At 47.3% G+C, this 19,118-nt stretch overlaps 2 protein-coding genes across 3 annotated transcripts in view; both read right to left on the bottom strand.

Moving 5' to 3' along the window:
• Positions 1–2,084, bottom strand: part of FAH (fumarylacetoacetate hydrolase) — a 45,364-nt gene extending 43,280 nt beyond the window's left edge. The window contains exon 1 of the mRNA XM_038767453.1: positions 1,965–2,084. Within this exon, the coding sequence (XP_038623381.1) occupies positions 1,965–2,045 (81 nt within the window). The 5' untranslated portion in view covers positions 2,046–2,084. The remainder of the gene's footprint in view (positions 1–1,964) is intronic.
• Positions 2,085–3,730: 1,646 nt separating this feature from the next.
• Positions 3,731–19,118, bottom strand: part of ZFAND6 (zinc finger AN1-type containing 6) — an 83,132-nt gene continuing 67,744 nt past the window's right edge. For both annotated transcript variants that reach the window (XM_038767340.1, XM_038767341.1), the window contains 4 exons: positions 14,949–15,024; positions 10,995–11,095; positions 7,919–8,032; positions 3,731–4,720 (listed from right to left, as the gene is read on the bottom strand). In XM_038767340.1, the coding sequence (XP_038623268.1) occupies positions 4,572–4,720; positions 7,919–8,032; positions 10,995–11,095; positions 14,949–15,024 (440 nt within the window). In that variant the 3' untranslated portion in view covers positions 3,731–4,571. The remainder of the gene's footprint in view (positions 4,721–7,918; positions 8,033–10,994; positions 11,096–14,948; positions 15,025–19,118) is intronic.

The raw sequence follows: 19,118 nt of genomic DNA on the forward strand, positions 1-19,118 counted from the left end.
GGTCTCATACACTTCCCTTTGATGTCCCCCCTCAAAGCCCGCAACAATGGTTACTGGAGTTCCTGATAAGAATAATTGTATTTGTTAATCAACCAATCAGTAATAATAATAATGACGGTATTTGTTAAGCACTTACTATGTGCCAGGCACTGTTCAAAGCGCTGGGGTGGATACAAGGTAATCAGGTTGTCCCACGGGGGGCTCACAGTCTTAATCCCCCTTTTACAGATGAGGTAACTGAGGCCCAGAGAAGTGAAGCAACTTGCCCAAAGTCACACAGCTGAGAAGTGGTGGGGCCGGGATTAGAACCCACAACCTCTAACTCCCAAGCCTGTGCTCTTGCCACTAAGCCACGTTGCTTCCCCGACACAGTAGTATTGATTGAGCACTCACTATGTGCAGAGCACTGTACTAAGCACTTGGGAGAGTACGATACAACAGTATTAGTAGCAGAGAAGCAGCGTGGCTCAGTGGGAAAGAGCCCGGGCTTTGGAGTCGGAGGTCATGGGTTCAAATCCTGGCTCCACCAATTGTCAGCTGTGTGACTTCACTTCTCTGGGCCTCAGTTCCCTCATCTGGAAAATGGGGATGGAGACTGGGAGCCCCCCGTGGGACAACCTGATCACCTTGTAACCTCCCCAGCGCTGAGAACAGTGCTTTGCACACAGTAAGCGCTTAATAAAATGCCATCATTATTATTATTATTCCCTGCGAGTTACGAGGTTAAGTTTTTAATGTGTACTAAGTTCCACAAGGGAATCAGATCAAAAACAGAAGGAGTCTCTCTCGAGATTTCCAGTCTGAGGGGAAGAGGAACACCTGAAGACTGTGAGCCCACTGTTGGGTAGGGACCTTCTCTAGATGTTGCCAACTTGGACTTCCCAAGCGCTTAGTACAGTGCTCTGCACACAGTAAGCGCTCAATAAGTACGATTGATTGATTGATTGATGAATGAACCACGCTCTGAGAGGAGGAAAGCAACAGCGGAAGAGTTGAGGATTTCTTTCTAAGTCCTCAGGAATATTCATTCAATCGTATTCATTGAGTGCTTACCGTAAGCAGAGCACTGTACTAAGCGCTGTACTAAGGAATATTGAGGAAGGTGGAGGAATTGGGAATTCACTAAATACGATTGAATGAATAATGAAGCCTCTAGAGAGTTTGGAGAGAATCCAGAGCACAGACGGTGGAAAGGGGAAGATAAGCAGGGAGGTCCTGGGCTAATACTTCTTTTTTTCTTTAGGAAAACCAGTTCCTCTTCACCACTTTTCTTGATCCCAGTTTGCCCATAATAATGATGGCATTTATTAAGCGCTCACTATGTGCCAAGCACTGTTCTAAGCGCTGGGGAGGTTACAAGGTGATCAGGTTGTCCCACGGCGGGGCTCACAATCTTCACCCCCATTTTCCAGATGAGGGAACTGAGGCGCAGAGAAGTGAAGTGACTTGCCCAAAGCCACACAGCTGACAACTGGCGGAGCCGGGATTCGAACCCACGACTCCAAAGCCTGTGCTCTTTACGCTGAGCCACGCTGCTTCTCTCCCACTCATTCCCGATGCGTCCGATCCCAGACTCCTTCATCGGGGTATTTATTGAGTGCTTGCTACGTGCAGGGCACTGTACTAAGCGTCTGGGATTGTACTTCCCAAGGGAGTGGAAGAGGAGGAGGAGGAAGAAGAGGAAAGGAGGGCTTACTGAAGGCCCATCTCCACCAAGAGGCCTTCCCTGATTAAGCGCCTAGTACAGTGCTCTGCACACAGTAAGCGCTCAATAAATACGACTGGTTGATTGATTGCTATCTACAGGTGGTGTGGGGAGGGGAAGGAAGTAAGGCGGGGGGGGGGATGGGACCACCTGATCACCTTGCATCTCCCCCGGCGCCTAGAACAGTGCTTGGCACGTAGTAAGCGCTCAAGAAATAACATTATTATTTGGATGGTGATGATAGTCCGGGTGGACTCACGCTGTCCGGGCTGGAGAAGACCCCGTAGGGCAGGTTCTGGATGGGGAAGTCGGAGCTGGGGGCCACCGGGATGAAGGCCATGGCGACCACGGCCGCCGACTTGGCGAGTGCAAGAAAGGCGAGCTCCGGACACGTGGATACACCCCTCTGCCCGACACGCCCCAGCCAATGAGCTTCTCGCTCTCCAACCCGCTCCAGCCAATGGGATCCTCGCTCCCCTTCCCGCCCCTTTTACCGCTCCCAGCCAATAGGGCTCTCGCTCCTCGGCCCGCCCCAGCCAATGGGATTCTCGCTTCCCGACCCGCTCCAGCCAATGGGATCCTCGCTCCCCTTCCCGCCCCTTTTACCGCTCCCAGCCAATAGGGCTCTCGCTCCCCGACCCGCCCCAGCCAATGAGGTTCTCGCTCCCCGACCAGCTCCAGCCAATGAGGTTCTCTCTCCCCTTATTTTCCCTTTACCACTCCCAGCCAATGGGACTCTCGCTCCTGGGCCCGCCCTAACCAATGAGGTTCTCTCTCCCCTTCCTGCCCCTTTACCACTCCCAACCAATGGGACTCTCGCTCCTGGGCCCGCCTCAGCCAATGAGTTCTCACTCCCCCTCCCGCCCCTTTATTACTCCCAGCCAATGGGACTCTCGCTCCCCAACCCGCCCCAGCCAATGAAGTTCTCGCTACCCGAACGTGCCCCATCCAATGAGGTTCTCGCTCCCCCTTCCGCCCCTTTACCGCTCCCAGCCAATGGGGCTCTCGCTCCCCAACCCGCCCCAACCAATGAGGTTCTCGCTCCCCTTCCTGCCCCTTTACCGTTCCGAGCCTATGGGACTCCAGCTCCCCAACCGGCCCCAGCCAATGAGGTTCTCACTCCCCCTCCCGTCCCTTTACCGCCCCAACCAATGGAGCGCTCGCTCCTCTGCCGCTCCAGGCAATCACGTTTTCGCTTCCCAACCCTCTCCAGCCAATGAGGTTCTCGCTCTTCCTTCCCGCCCCTCTACCACTTCCAACCAATGGGGCTCTAGGTCCTCGGCCCGCTCCAGCCAATGGGGATCTTGCCCCCCTCCCTGCCCTCTACCTCTTCCAGCCAATGGGGCGTTCTCCTCGGCCCAGCCCTCTCCTACTCAGCCAATGGGATCTCGCGCCTCCGCTCGTCCCCCTCACGCTCAGCCAATGAGCTTCTGTCTCCGAAGCCCGCCACCTGCTGATTGGTCCGCGCCCGCCCCCCTCCGCCGGCCGAGCGCCAAGCGGCAAGACTGTCTCAGCCTGCAGGGGGCGCCCGCCTGCCCGCCGAGGTTCATCATCATCATAATAATAAGGATAGCATTTATTAAGCGCTTACTATGTGCCAAGCACTGTTCTAAACGCTGGGGAGGTTACAAGGTGATCAGGTTGTCCCACAGGGAGCTCACAGTCTCAATCCCCATTTTCCAGATGAGGGAACTGAGGCCCAGGCTCTTTCCACTGAGCCATGCCGCTTGTATCCACCCAAGCGCTTAGTACAGTTCCCGCCACATAGTTAAGCGCTTAACTGTGAGCCCACTGTTGGGTAGGGCCCGTCTCTATATGTTGCCAACTTGTGCTTCCCAAGCGCTTACTACAGTGCTCTGCACACAGTAAGTGCTCAATAAATACAATTGATTAACAAATACCATTATCGCTATTAAACTCTCCCAAAAGCTGACTCCGGAGCCCTGCTTACAGTAAGAGCTCACCGAACGATCTAGAAAGAGAGCGGCGCGATGAAGAGAGCGGCTGAACTACGGAGACGGGGTGTTGTGGGTTTTTTTTTTTTTAATTTTATTTAATCAAAGTTAAGACCGTGGATAAACATAAATACAGCACAGTTACCTCAGCTCATTCTTCATATTTGTGAACAGACAGACTGATGAATGGAATCCCAACGAAACCCGCGGTCAGCAGTGAAGTGCGTTAAAACCTGCCCTCCCTCACTCGAGGAAAAAAAAAAACCAAAAACGAATTTTAAAAACCACACAAACGTAGAGTCTTACCAGCACACACTCTCTCATTACAAATGATTCATACATAAATAGGTAATGGGTGCAAAGAAGCGAATATGCTAACGTATGTAGAACCTTTGTTAATGGAAAACAGAAGCAGCCGTAATGATTAAAATACATTCAGTTACCGATAACTAGTTGTGTCAGAAAGGGCATTATCAAAAGAGAAATCGTGCTGCTGCTGCTGCTGCAGAGAAAAGCTATATACACGAGAAAACTAAACTGCAAGGTTAACGCATGCATGTTTAATACTGGAAAAGCTCAGCCCTCCAATATTTCTCCATGGTGGTTATAAAAGCCCTCTGCACTCAACTAAAATTAAAATGATCTCCAAAGGATAATACTTGAAAATTTACTTAGGTCTTTTCAGCCACAGAAACTGCAATGGGAGTAAGTGTTGAGTCATTTTCCAAACCAAAAACAAACGAGAAAAAAAAAAATCTAAGTCTTCAGATGACATGCATGATTAAAAAGGTCTAGGCAAGATACACTGCTCTACATTCCCAATGACTAGGAAGAAAAAAAAAGCTCAAGTCAATTTAGTTTGCAGATGGTCAAGGGATAATGTATTCCAGCAGGACGGGGGTGGGGGGAGTTCAAATCTTCTGGATCTTTTCTCCCACAACTACCGGGTTTTCTTTTCTGATCTTCTCGGCGGCGTCGGCTTTGTAATTGTACGAGCAGTTGTGAACGTCCGAGTAACGGTGCACTCCGCAGAAGACGTTGCCGCATCGGCATTCGAACCCTGAGGGGAGAAGGAGCCGCCTGTTATTCCTCGTCCGTTAAATCGCATTTATTGAACGCCTATTGTGTTCAGAGCACTGTGCTAAGCGCTTGGGAAGTCCAAGTTGGCACCATGTAGAGACGGTCCCGACCCGACAGCGGGCTCGCAGTCGAGAAGGGAGCGAAAAACCACCCGCCGCTCGCTGCCGACGGGCCCTGGAGAGGGCGAGGGCCCCAAAATAACATTCAACCCCCATTTTCCTCTCCCCAAAACTCGGTGTCTTCGTTTGGAAAATGCCCCGGAAAGGGGGAAGGATCCCGTCAATTTGCCACCGATACGTTCTCTCCCAAGTGAAGCAGCGTGGCTCAGTGGGAAGAGCCCGGGTTTGGGAGTCAGTGGCCATGGGTTCAAATCCCAGTGACTTGGGAAAGTCGCTTCACTTCATCTGTCAAATGAAGACCGAGAGCCCCACGTGGGACAACCTCATCACCTTGTATCCCCCCCGGCGCTTAAAACAGCGCTCTGCACATAGTAAGCGCTTAACAAATGCCGTCGTCATTATTATTATTGAGTGCTCCGCACTCCGTAAACTCTTAGCACTTCTCCTCGTCCTCCGACTACTGAGGAGTTTTTATTTCTTTATGGTATTTGTTGAGACCTTATTATAAGCCGGGCACTGTATTAAACGCGGTCCCTGTCCCGCATCGGGCTCCCGGTCTTAACCCCCATTTTGCAGATGAGGGAACTGGGGCCCAAAGAAGTTAGGTGAGTTGGCCAAGGTCACGCAGCAGACAAGGGAGCTCGTCACGGGCAGAAACGAGTCTGTTGTCCTCTCCCAAGCGCTTAGGACAGTGCTTCGCACACAGTAAGCGCTCGATAAATACGACTCAATGAAAGTGGCACAGCCGGGATTAGAACCCAGGTCCCTCCGACTTCCGGGCCCCTGCTCTATCCACTAGGCCACGTCGCTTCTCGGTGATCACGTAAAGCTCTTCTCCGTTATAATGATAATGTTGGTATTTGTTAAGCGCTTACTATGTGCCAGGCACTGTTCTAAACACTGGGAGGGACACAAGGTAATCAGGTTGTCCCACACGGGGCTCACAGTCCCATTTTCCAGATGAGGGGAACTGAGGCACAGAGAAGTGACTTGCCCAAAGTCACACAGCTGATAAGTGGCAGGGCCGGGATTAGAACCCGTGACCTCTACTCTACACTGAGAACTTGATCCAAATTGACAAGAGGTGTGAAGGGCTTGGCTCTACTCAATCCGGGTTTATATTGCCGAGCACCCACACTGATGGGGAAAAATGGAAAAGTTGGATGAACAGATGCATTTTCAAATCAAAAATCTAGTCCTCTGATGACACGCCTGATTAAAAGGTCTAGGCAAGAGTCACTACTCCACACTCCCAATGGGGATCAATCAATCGTATTTATTGAGCGCTCATGGTCCCAAAGTCTGATGAGGGTAAATATCATAATAATACTATCATAATTAGTATTAAATATCATAATAATATTGATAATAATATCAAATAATAGTATTTATAGTGCCTTAGTACAGTGCTCTGCACATAGTAAGCGCTCAACTGAATGACTGAAAACATGTCCAGGACTGTACTGAGCAAATCGGGTTGGACACGGTCCCTGTCCCACGGCGGGCTCGGAGTCTCAATCCCCATTTTACAGATGAGGGGACCGAGGCCCAGAGAAGCGAGGCGACTTGCCCAAGGCCGCACAGCAGACCAGTGGCGGAGCCAGGATTGGAATCCCTGACCTTCTGACTCTCGGGCCTCCACAACGTCCCTGCTATTTCCAACCTCCTGCCCTAAGAGCTGACTATAAAGCCACGGCGCCTGGACCGGTCTGCATCTTTTCCCGGCTTCTTGATGAGCGCCGTGGGAGGGGCGATCAGCAAATACTGCCGATGCCCGGGAATGGGCAGCGAGGCGGAGGTCAGAGTGCTGTTCCACCTGAACAAAACCAGACAAAATCGCACCAGGCTTCCCTTCAAAGCAGCCATGCCACTGAATCAAGTCCGATATATAGGATGGAGGGCTTCCTGAGGACCAAAAAGCCAGGACGAACCCCAGTATTTCAGCAGGGGTGTCACCCAAGCTCCACGGCAGAGTCGACTACAGTTACTCGCAAGAAGCGGTGTGACCAAGGGACGGATCCAAGGCTTGGCTGCCAATCCCGGCTCCGCCGTTTGTCCGTCGTGTGCCCTCGGGCAAACCGCTTCACTCCTCTGAGCCTCAGTTATCTCTTCAATGGGACTATGAGCCCTACGCGGGGGACAGGGACGGTGTCAAACCTGACAAACTTACATCTACCCCAGTGCTTAGTACAGTGGCCGGCACATAATGAGCACTTGACCAATACCATCAGACAACATTAACAATAAATCAAAACACAGCCCAAATCCATACCATCGCTCATACTTCAGTGACGGTGCCTTGTGGAATATGACATTCCAGTGTCTTGAAAAAATAAAGCCAGGCCTAACATTTGGGATACGTTCTTTGATACGTATATATATGTATATATACGTATATATATGTATATGTATATATGTATATATGTATGTACATATTACTCTATTTATTTATTTTACTTGTACATATCTATTCTATTTATTTTATTTTGTTAGTACGTTTGGTTTTGTTCTCTGTCCCCCCCCTTTTAGACTGTGAGCCCAATGTTGGGTAGGGACTGTCTCTATATGTTGCCAATTTGTACTTCCCAAGCGCTTAGTCCAGTGCTCTGCACATAGTAAGCGCTCGATAAATATGATTGATTGATTGATACTAAATATTTCTATCCTATATGCTCATGGCATGTTCTTCCAAGAACACATTTTCGCTTGCCAAATAATTAGTTGACACTTTAAAACAAACGGGAATCCCCCCCCCCCCCCAAACACCACCCCAAACACCTTCAAAAAAGGAAAGTTCCGTATTATAATAATAATGATGATGGCATTTGTTAAGCGCTTACTGTGTGCAAAGCACTGTTCCAAGCGCTTATTCTTAGCATAAAACCATAGAGGCGTCGGGACCCACACGAGACCTCTTTGGGAAGCGTCAGATGCAAACCCAGCCCATTTTAATCTTTTACCACACGGGATCGATCCCGCTGAAGCCGGCAAATCCGCTGACGGTTTTAAGCGCCGGCTTCAAATCCAAGCCCAGGGCGGCATTCGAGTCGCCTTCTTACCAGTGAGCCCCACTTTCTTCCTGCACATGAAACAGCGATTCTTTTTCTGTTTGGGTTTTTCGAGGGACTTATTCTGCTCTTCCGAGGGCTGCTGCAAGGGGTCGGATACTGAGGCTGGCGGAAACAGAAAGGAGATTAGTAAATCGGTGGCAACGACGTTCGTTTAGCAAGCAAAACTGTCGCCCTCTCCAACATCCAGCTCTGACTGCCCCTTGCATCGATTAACCTGGCCACGTTTACTCAGTAGAGACTTTATGTTGCCAACTTGTTGTATATCTGTATATATGTTTGTACATATTTATCGCTCTATTTTACTTATACGTATTTATTCTATTTATTTTATTTTGTTAATACGTTTGGTTTTGTTCTCTGTCTCCCCCTTCTAGACTGTGAGCCCGCTGTTGGGTAGGGACGGTCTCTATATGTTACCAACTTTTACTTCCCAAGCGCTTAGTACAGTGCTCTGCACACAGTAAGCGCTCAATCATCATCATCATCAATCGTATTTATTGAGCGCTTACTATGTGCAGAGCACTGGACTAAGCGCTTGGGAAGTACAAATTGGCAACATAGGGAGACAGTCCCTACCCAACAGTGGGCTCACAGTCTAAAAGGGGAACAAAACCAAACATACTAACAAAATAAAATAAATAGAATAGATATGTACAAGTAAAATAAATAGAGTAATAAATTTGTACAAACATATATACATATATACAGGTGCTGTGGGGAAGGGAAGGAGGTAAGAAGGGGGGATGGAGAGGGGGGCGAGGGGGAGAGGAAGGAAGGGGCTCAGTCTGGGAAGGACTCAATAAATACGATTGAATGAGTGAATGAATGAATCACAGTCTAAATAGGAGGGAGAATGGGTATTGAATCCCCGTTTTACAGATGAGGAAGCTCAGGCGCAGAGAAGTTAAGTGACTTGTCTGAGGTCACCCAGCAGATAGAGGCCGAGCTGAGATTAGAGCCCAGAGCCTCCCAGGCCTAAAGTCTTTCCACTAGGCCAAGATGCTCTTCCTTTATCAGCCTAAAATTCGCAAGATGGTCAAGGGGGAAAGGATATATAACACAGTTTGAGGGTAATTATCAGATATAATAATAATAATGATGGTATTTGTTAAGTGCTTACTATGTGCCAAGCACTGTTCTGAGCACTGGCCTAGATACAAGGTAATCAGGTTGTCCCACGTGGGGCTCACAGTCTTAATCCCCATTTTACAGACGAGGTAACTGAGGCCCAGAGAAGTAAAGCGACTTGCCCAAGGCCCCAAGCCGACATTTCAGGGAAAACCTGAGTTTAAAGTGCAAGGTTTTTGCCTTTTAGCTTTTATTTTTAAGATTCACCTACGACAACTTGTGCTTGGCCAATTTTTTCTGGGTAACATTATTCATTTCATCAGGCAGTAGCAAATAGGTTGCTTTCTTCTTCGGACAACCCTAATTAGAAAAAAAAAAATGCCTGGGGCGGAAATTGAGTTCTAGACTGTGAGCCCACTGATGGGTAGGGACTGTCTCTATATGTTGCCACCTTGGACTTCCCAGCAGACAAGTGGTGGAGCCGGGATTTGAACCCAGGTCCTACTCCCAGGCCCTAGGCTCTATCCACTGGGCCCCGCTGCTTCTCCACTTGAAGCAGCTGTATTTGTTCTCCGGAGATGATCTTCCAACCCCCTTCTGTTCCTTTGGTTGAAATGTTGAAAAATGATTCCCTTGGAAAATTACTGAAGCGTGGTGCGTGAGTGGGAATAAACTGTATGTACGGAACGGAAATTGGAAACACCCAGTGAAGTTGCAGAAATCGATCGGTGCCAATGGCATTTTCCTTCGTTCGGGGTTCCGTTATTCCGACAGATTGTGCTAGTGGGATGTTTTGGTTAGGGAGAAGAGCTTCAGTAGGCAAAGCGTTTTGATGCTACGAGCTTCAAAGCTCTTTCTCTAAATCAAGAGAAATAAGTATTCACCCTGTTTATTTGTTTCTGTTATTAAACGTGAAAAAACCTGTACGTATTTTGGGAGACCTTAGAGAAGCCAGCTTGTACTTCCCAAGCGCTTAGTACAGTCCCTACCCAACAGTGGGCTCACAGCCTAGAAGGGGGAGACAGAGAACAAAACCAAACATATTAACAAAATAAAATAAACAGAATAGATATGTACAAGTAAAATAAATAAATAGAGTAATAAATATGTACAAACATATATACACATATACAGGTGCTGTGGGGAAGGGAAGGAGGTAATCAATCATATTTATTGAGCGCTTACTGTGTGCAGAGCACTGTACTAAGCGCTTGGGAAGTACAAGTCCGCAACACATAGAGAGGTAAGACGGGTGGATGGAGAGGGAGGCAAGGGGGAGAGGAAGGAGGGGGCTCAGTCTGGGAAGGCCTCCTGGAAGAGGTGAGCTCTCAGTAGGGCCTTGAAGGGAATGCTAGTGATATGTTTTGGTTCGGGAGAGGAGCTTCAATAGGCACAGTTTTCTGATGCTACTGGCTTTTTTAGACTGTGAGCCCACTGTTGGGTAGGGACTGTCTCTATATGTTGCCAACTTGGACTTCCCAAGCGCTTAGTACAGTGCTCTGCACACAGTAAGCGCTCAATAAATACGATTCATTGATTGAAAACTCTTTCTCTAAGTCAAGCGAAATAAGTACTCATAAGTCCCTTCGCTTATTATAATAATAATAATAACGATGACGGCATTTATTAAGCGCTTACTATGTGCAAAGCACAAATAAGTCCCCCCCGGTGTGACCTGAGTTGGACGCAATCCTGGCCCAAATCCACAACTCCAGCCCAGCCACGGTGGAGGGCGGTGGGCCGTAGTTCAACCAAATTCCCACCACCGCTCGGCCTGCTCCTGTTTCGGCCCGGAGACGTTCCCCCACCTGCTCTTTTCCCTCCTCTCCTTCCTCCTCCTCACCCCCTCACCCCAATTTTCCTCTCCTTTGGTCTCCGGTTCCACCCCTCGTTTTAGTTTCCACTTCCGTACCCCCCTAGGAGAACTAGGAACCTGGCCAACTTCGTAGACATCTCACTCACTACACTTTCCCCGTGGGTCAGTTCCCATACGAACCTTGCAGTTCTTCTGTTTCAGGTACTGTTTTATCCACAGGTGTACTTTCCGCTTGGGAAGATGCTACCGTTTCGGTTAAAAGTGACTGATTTGATACCGGACTAAAAGAGAAAAACACAAAAACGTACACTTTCATATTTAGTAGGCGCTTTCAATATCTGGACAGCAACTCTAAGAATAAACTCGATCTTTTTACTATGAGGTAACAGACAGTTCCATGGTCTTCAGAAAACTGCTGAAGGAGCTGACTTTAAATTTAACAGTTTTCCACTTGAGCCGGACTTCGGAACAGCGATGGGTAACTTTCCAACTAATTTGGAGCTCATTTCCGAACAAGTATCTGTTGAGACTAATAAGATTTACCAAAGACTAATAAGATTCTCCAAAGTAACAACCTGAGCAACCAAATTAACGGTGACGTTGATCAGACGCGGAGGGGAATTTGTGCATTTCTCACATTACTTAGATGTTAATAAACCCGACACGCAGAAACAAACTAACCAGGAGAAACCTTGGGAACTTAAAGGGGGGAAAGCAGCGCAGCAAACCAAAACAAACCCAGGGATGAAGAAGGTTCTAAAGATTGGCTTTGAGGGTGAATCGTGGAGCGACGATATTTCAACAAAACTTGGCTTTTGGCTCCGCTTCTCACTGGCCTCCACGTTGCCAAAGACTTCTGAGTTAAAAGCGTACTCTTTCAGATGAAAACACACCTCGATTAAGGAGTTCCAATTAAACTTGGGGGCCATGAAAACCCACGGTACTGAATTTGCAGAACAAGTTTGGACAAAGGGACGGGCAAGGGCTGGCAGCGTCTTTCAAACGGATTCAACAGTTCTGCCCATCGGGCCCAGGTCATTTTTCCTCCAACTCTTAGGGGCTGGGGGTCAGTCCAAGAAATTGGGAGGGTAAAGCCACAGAAATCCAAACTCTCTCCTTTTCCCCTGGCATAGCATCTATGCTATCATCGTGGAAAGGCTAGCTTCCCCTAGCTGACCTCAAATCCGGGGATTATAATCCGCTAAACACCCACCCGGGCATTTGGCAATATACAGGGCGTCCGTTTTTACACTAAGCGGCAGGGCAATTTCACTTAGGGAGGTTATTCGCCTCACACTACGACGACAGTGCTTGGCAACCTAAATGCCGCTGTCTTCAAAGGGTGCTTAGATCTTGAAATAAAATCTATCGTTTAGATAAAATGAAACACTTCCCTACCTATCTGTGCAACTGCCTCTAACACTGCCCAAAATCGGGGTCTGTTTCCAGGGCACCAATTTAAGTCAGAGCTAAACTGACCGTCTTGGAACCCTTCCCGTACTGATGATGTTTGTACATATTTATTACTCTATTACTACTCTATTTATTACTCTATTATTTATTAACCTATTTATTTATTTATTTTACTTGTACATATCTATTCTATTTATTTTGTTAGTGTGTTTGGTTTTGTTCTCTGTCTCCCCCTTCTAGACTGTGAGCCCACTGTTGGGTAGGGACTGTCTCTATATGTTGCCAACTTGTACTTCCCGAGTGCTTAGTCCAGTGCTCTGCACACGGTAAGCGCTGAATAAATACGATTGATTGATGAGGTAAAAAAATGAAAGATGGCAGAGGGCGCCCAGGATTTGAACCGATCTTGGGTGGGAACGGCAGAATTAGTTTTAAGAAAGTTGCCCCCGACAAAATCTCCCATTTCCCAAAAGTTGGCGAGCGGGGCGGATCCCTCGCATCGCACCCGCCGACACCAGTTCGCTCAATCAATCAATCGTATTTATTGAGCGCTTACTGTGTGCAGAGCATTGTACTAAGCGCTCTTGAGGCACAGAGGCGGACAGGCGACCACAGTCAGAGCTGGGCCGTCGTTTTCCGTAGGATCCCACAGAATGGGAGCCCTCTCGCTCCGTTTCTGAGCCCAAACCCCTCTATTACAGTGCTCTGCCCGCTCCGGACACCAGCTGGGCTCTCCCGTCTTGGGACAGAACCTGGGTTCTGGAACCGAAGGAGGAAATGATTACGGCTCAATAATAATAATGATGATGGCATTCGTTAAGCGCTTACTATGGGCCAAGCACTGTTCTAAGCGCTGGGGTAGATACAACCTAATCAGGTCATCCCCCGTGGGGCTCACAGTCTTAATCCCCGTTTTACAGAGGAGGGAACCGAGGCACAGAGAAGTGAAGCGACTTGTCCAGGGTCACACAGCTGACAAGTGGCGGGGGTGGGATTAGAACCCATGACCTCTGACTCTCAAGCCTGTGCTCTTTCCACTGAGCCACGCTGCTCGCATAGTACCACTCGCGCTCTTTCCCTGCTTGTCACGTTCTCACCGGGGCCCGGGGTGCGATGGGCGAGAAGGTGGCCAACGGTGGTCTTCCCCCATATTTGCCAGCTACGGGGAAAGCTGGGACTAGAACCCACGTCCCCCAATTCCCAGTACAAAGTACTATTTTACTTTGTTAATATGTTTTTTTGTTGTCTGTCTCCCCCTTCTAGCCTGTGAGCCCGCTGTTGGGTAGGGACCGTCTCTATCTGTTGCCAACTTGGACTTCCCAAGCGCTCAGTACAGTGCTCTGAACACAGTAAGCGCTCAAAAAATACGATTGAATGAATGAATGATTGCCAGAGACGAGCTCCTTCCCTTCCCCACAGCACCTGTATATATGTTTGTACATATTTATTACTCTATTTATTTTACTTGTACATATCTATTCTATTTATTTTATTTTGTTAACGTGTTTGGTTTTGTTCCCTGTCTCCCCCTTCTAGACTGTAAGCCCACTGATGGGTAGGGACTGTCTCTATATGTTGCCAACTTGTACTTCCCAAGCGCTTAGTACAGTGCTCTGCACACAGTAAGCGCTCAATAAATACGATTGATTGATTGACGACAACAACTGCGGTTTCCGTGTGCCCAGCATTCTTCTAAGCGCTGGGGTGGATACAAGCCAATTGGGTTGGGAACAGTCCCCGTCCCACACGGGGCTCGTGGTCTTAACCCCCATTTTACAGATGAGGCAACTGAGGCCCAGAGGAAGTGAAGCGACTTGCCCAAGGTCACACAGCCGACGCGCGGCGGAGCAGGGATTAGCACCCGGATCTTTCTTACTCCCGGGCCCGCGGGCCTCAATCAAACAATCAATCGTATTTATTGAGCGCTTACTGTGTGCAGAGCACTGGACTAAGCGCTTGGGAAGCCCAAGTTGGCAACATATAGAGACAGTCCCTACCCAACAGCGGGCTCACAGTCTAGAAGGGGGAGACAGAGAACAAAACCAAACGTATTAACAAAATAAAATAAATAGAATAGATATGTACAAGTAAAATAAATAAATAAATAAATAAATGGAGTAGTGTGCATATACACAGGTATACCACCACCGCAATGGACTAAAAAAGACAAAAAAGGCCCCCACCCTCAATCAATCGTATTTATTGAGCGCTTACTGTGTGCAGAGCACTGTACTAAGCGCTTGGGAAGTACAAGTTGGCAACATATGGAGATAGTCCCTACCCAACAGCGGGCTCACAGTCTAGAAGGGGGAGACAGAGAACAAAACCAAACATATTAACAAAAGAAAATAAATAGAATAGATATGTACAAGTAAAATAGAGTAGTAAATATGTACAAACATATATACATATACACAGGTATACCACCACCGCGGTGGACTAAAAAAACCAAAGAAGGCCCCCACCCAGTACTTGGCTTTAGAAGGATTTTGGTTACCTAGATCCCGGAAGCCTTGAGGAAATCGAGTCACGACAACAGAATATAATTCGGAATAAGGAAAGAGCAGCAGTATTACAGTTCCTGAATGGAAAAGTAGAAAAAGTAGGAGCCTCCCGGCTCCTCTGTTTGCCGGACCGACGGGGCGGGGCTGACGCTCCTTTCCCGACCGAGAATCCGATCTGAACCGTTTTTCCGACTGAGACAGACAGAACCCGGTTTACCTTGGCTGCATAGATGGGGATGATGTGGAGTCTAATGTGGACTGCTCCTCTGGGCCACTGCCGCCCGTGCACTGACCTGGTAAAGAGTCAATCAATCAATCAATCGTATTTATTGAGCGCTTACTGTGCGCAGAGCACTGTACTAAGCGCTTGAGTCAGACTATTCACGGAGGCTGCTGCAAGAGTAACACATTTTTCACGTCAGTATGTGCGGACGCGCCCGGGATTTCATCTAAAAGAACGAGATCGACTGGCCACCGGATTACGCTTCACGTCGGTAAGAGAAAACTTCGTTTTTTGCCGGTCCGGCTCATTCGCCTCAAGTCGGGGGAAGAGTAAGACCAACTCTGTTGTACTGTAGTAGTAGTAATAATAATAATAATAATAATGATGATGCTATTTGTTAAGCGCTTACTCTGTGCCAAGCACTGTTTTAAGCGCTGGGGTGGATACGAGGCAATCAGGTTGTCCCACGCGGGGCTCGCGGTCTTAATCCCCATTTTACAGATGAGGTAACAGGCGCAGGGAAGTGAAGTGACTCGCCCCAAGTCACACAGCTGACGAGTGGCGGAGCCGGGATTAGAACCCACGACCTCGGACTCCCAAAGCCCCGGCTCTTTCCACTGAGCCACGCCGCTTCCCTGTTCCTTAGTTCGGTGCCCCGCACTTCGGAAGAGCTCGGACGTGACCGACGACGACGATCGTGTGAAAAAAATACTATATAAATGTCGCATCAGAAACTCCTAATGAGGAGGAGTTTAAAATGGCATACTATCCCGAGCGGCCTGTAAATCCACCATGAGGGAGCTGGTATTATTCCCATCGTAGAGGTAAGGAAATAGTTGGCAATCCAGGATGAGAAGTTTTCCCTCGTGGCAGGCCGCTAAAAGCCGTGCCACGCTCCGGCTGCCGATGGAAGGCTTCGCTGCTGTATGGAAAGATCTGGAATTGGGGGTTGAGGCAGGGTCATGTGTTCGAACTTTTAATGAATTGATCCATCAATCAATCTCAATCGTATTTATTGAGCGCTTACTGAGTGCTCTGCTGTGCGCTCAATAAATACGATTGATTGATTGCAGAGCACTGTACTAAGCGCTTGGGAAGTCCAAATGGGCAACGTATAGAGACGGTCCCTACCCAACAGCGGGCTCACAGTCTAGAAGGGGGAGACAGAGAACAAAACAAAACATATTAACAAAATAAAATAAATAGAATAGATATGTACAAGTAAAATAGAGTAATAAATATATACAATCAATCAATTGTATTTATTGAGTGCTTACTGTGTGCAGAGCACTGTACTAAGCGCTTGGGAAGTACAAGTTGGCAACATATAGAGACGGTCCCTACCCAACAGCGGGCTCACAGTCTAGAAGGGGGAGACAGAGAACAAAACATATTAACAAAATAAAATAAATAGAATAGATATGTACAAGTAAAATAAATAGAGTAATGAATATATACAATCAATCAATCAATCGTATTTATTGAGTGCTTACTGTATGCAGAGCACTGTAGTAAGCGCTTGGGAAGTACAACTTGGCAACATCTAGAGACGGTCCCTACCCAACAGCGGGCTCACAGTCTAGAAGGGGGAGACAGAGAACAAAACAAAACATATTAGCAAAATAAAATAAATAAAATAGATATGTACAAGTAAAATAGAGTAATGAATATGTACAATCAATCAATCAATCGTATTTATTGAGCGCTTACTGTGTGCAGAGCACTGTACTAAGCGCTTGGGAAGTCCAAGTTGGCAACATCTAGAGACGGTCCCTACCCAACAGCGGGCTCACAGTCTAGAAGGGGGAGACAGACAACAAAACAAAACATATTAACAAAATAAAATAAATAGAATAGATATGTACAAGTAAAATAGAGTAATGAATATGTACAATCAATCAATCAATCAATCGTATTTATTGAGCGCTTACTGTGTGCAGAGCACTGTACTAAGCGCTTGGGAAGTCCAAGTTGGCAACATCTAGAGACGGTCCCTACCCAACAGCAGGCTCACAGTCTAGGAGGGGGAGACAGAGAACAAAACAAAACATATTAACAAAATAAAATAAATGGAATAGATATGTACAAGTAAAATAGAGTAATAAATATGTACAATCAATCAATCAATCGTATTTATTGAGCCTTTACTGTGTGCAGAGCACTGTACTAAGCACTTGGGAAGTCCAAGTTGGCAACATATAGAGACGGTCCCTACCCAACAGCAGGCTCACAGTCTAGGAGGGGGAGACAGACAACAAAACAAAACATATTAACAAAATAAAATAGAGTAGATATGTACAAATAAAATAGAGTAATGAATATGTACAATAATCAATCGTATTTATTGAGCGCTTACTGTGTGCAGAGCACTGTACTAAGCGCTTGGGAAGTACAAGTTGGCAACATATAGAGACGGTCCCTACCCAACAGTGGGCTCACAGTCCACTGTTACCTACTTAGGGAACTACATCTCGGGGTGAGGTGAGTCGTTGGACGCCCTAACAAGCACCTGGAGAGCTGGCCTTGTCAATCGATGGCATTTACTGAGCGCTTATTATGTGCACAACACTGAACTGAGCGCTTGGGCGAGCACAATACTCCCCCTCCCTAGACTGTAATCGCGTTGTGGGCAGGGAACGTGGCTGGTTATTGGCGTGTCGTCCTCTCCCAAGCACTTAATCCAGCGCTCTGCCCGCAGGAACCGCTCAATAAATACGACTGAATGAAGGAAGGCATGAACGCAACAGGATTAGCGGACACGTTCTCTGCCCATAACGAGCTCACAGTCCAGAGGGAGAGACGGGCATTAATATAAATAATAGACTGTGAGCCCACGGTTGGGTAGGGACCGTCTCTATATGTTGCCAACTTGAACTTCCCAAGCGCTTAGTACAGTGCTCTGAACACAGTAAGCGCTCAATAAATACGACAATGAATGAAAATGAATGAATAATATTACTTAATATCCCCCGCCTTACCTCCTTCCCTTCCCCACAGCACCTGCATATATGTATATATGTTTGTACGTATTTATCACTCTATTTTATTTTACTTGTACATATTCTATTTATTTTATTTTGTTAATATGCTTGGTTTTGTTCTCTGTCTCCCCCTTCTAGACTGTGAGCCCACTGTTGGGTAGGGACCATCTCTAGATGTTGCCAACTTGTACTTCCCAAGGGCTTAGTACAGTGCTCTGCACACAGTAAGCGCTCAATACGATTGAATGAATGAAAATGAATATTACTTATCAATATCCCCTGCCTTACCTCCTTCCCTTCCCCACAGCACCTGTATACATGTATATATGTTTGTACGTATTTATTACTCTATTTATTTATTTTACTTGTACATATTCTATTTATTTTATTTTGTTAATATGTTTCGTTTTGTTGTCTGTCTCCCCCTTCTAGATTGTGAGCCCACTGTTGGGTAGGGACCGTCTCCATATGTTGCCAACTTGTACTTCCCAAGCGCTTAGTCCAGTGCTCTGCACACAGTAAGCGCTCAATAAATACAAGTGTACATATTCTATTTATTTTATTAATGTGTTTTCTTTTGTTCTCTGTGTCCCCCTTCTAGACTGTGAGCCCACTGTTGGGTAGGGACCGTCTCTGTATGTTGCCAACTTGTACTTCCCAAGTACTTAGTCCAGTGCTCTGCACACAGTAAGCGCTCAATAAATACGATTGAATCAATGAATAATATGTAATTTAAAGCTATGTACATAAGGGCTGTGGGGTTGAAGTGGGGAGAATATCAAATGTCCAAAGGGCACAGATCCAAGTGCATAGGTGGTCCGGGAAAGAAAGAGGATTTAAACAGGGAAGGCCTCGAGGAAGAGATGTGACCTTAATTGCGACGCCTCCGAAAACCTGGCGTGATCAACTCATTCCTGTGGGCCAATATTCGTCTGCCAGCTTCAAAAGGATCCACTAAAACACTTTGTAAAAATCGGCGGCCGCCTAATGCTCCTTAAATAGTATAAATAGAAATAGCGCTGGTGAGAGGGCAGAGCTTCCACGGGGTGCATGAACTGCCGGTCCCTGATAAGGGAGGGCTTCCAAAATCAATTAAAAAAATAACAAGGATGGACGGTCGCATCCTTCCTGTGGGCCAATATTCGTCTGCCGACTTCAAAAAGGCCCACTAAATCACTCTGTA

This window comes from Tachyglossus aculeatus, chromosome 26 (genome assembly GCF_015852505.1).
Source record: "Tachyglossus aculeatus isolate mTacAcu1 chromosome 26, mTacAcu1.pri, whole genome shotgun sequence".
In the NCBI taxonomy this organism is placed as follows: Eukaryota; Metazoa; Chordata; class Mammalia; order Monotremata; family Tachyglossidae; genus Tachyglossus; species Tachyglossus aculeatus.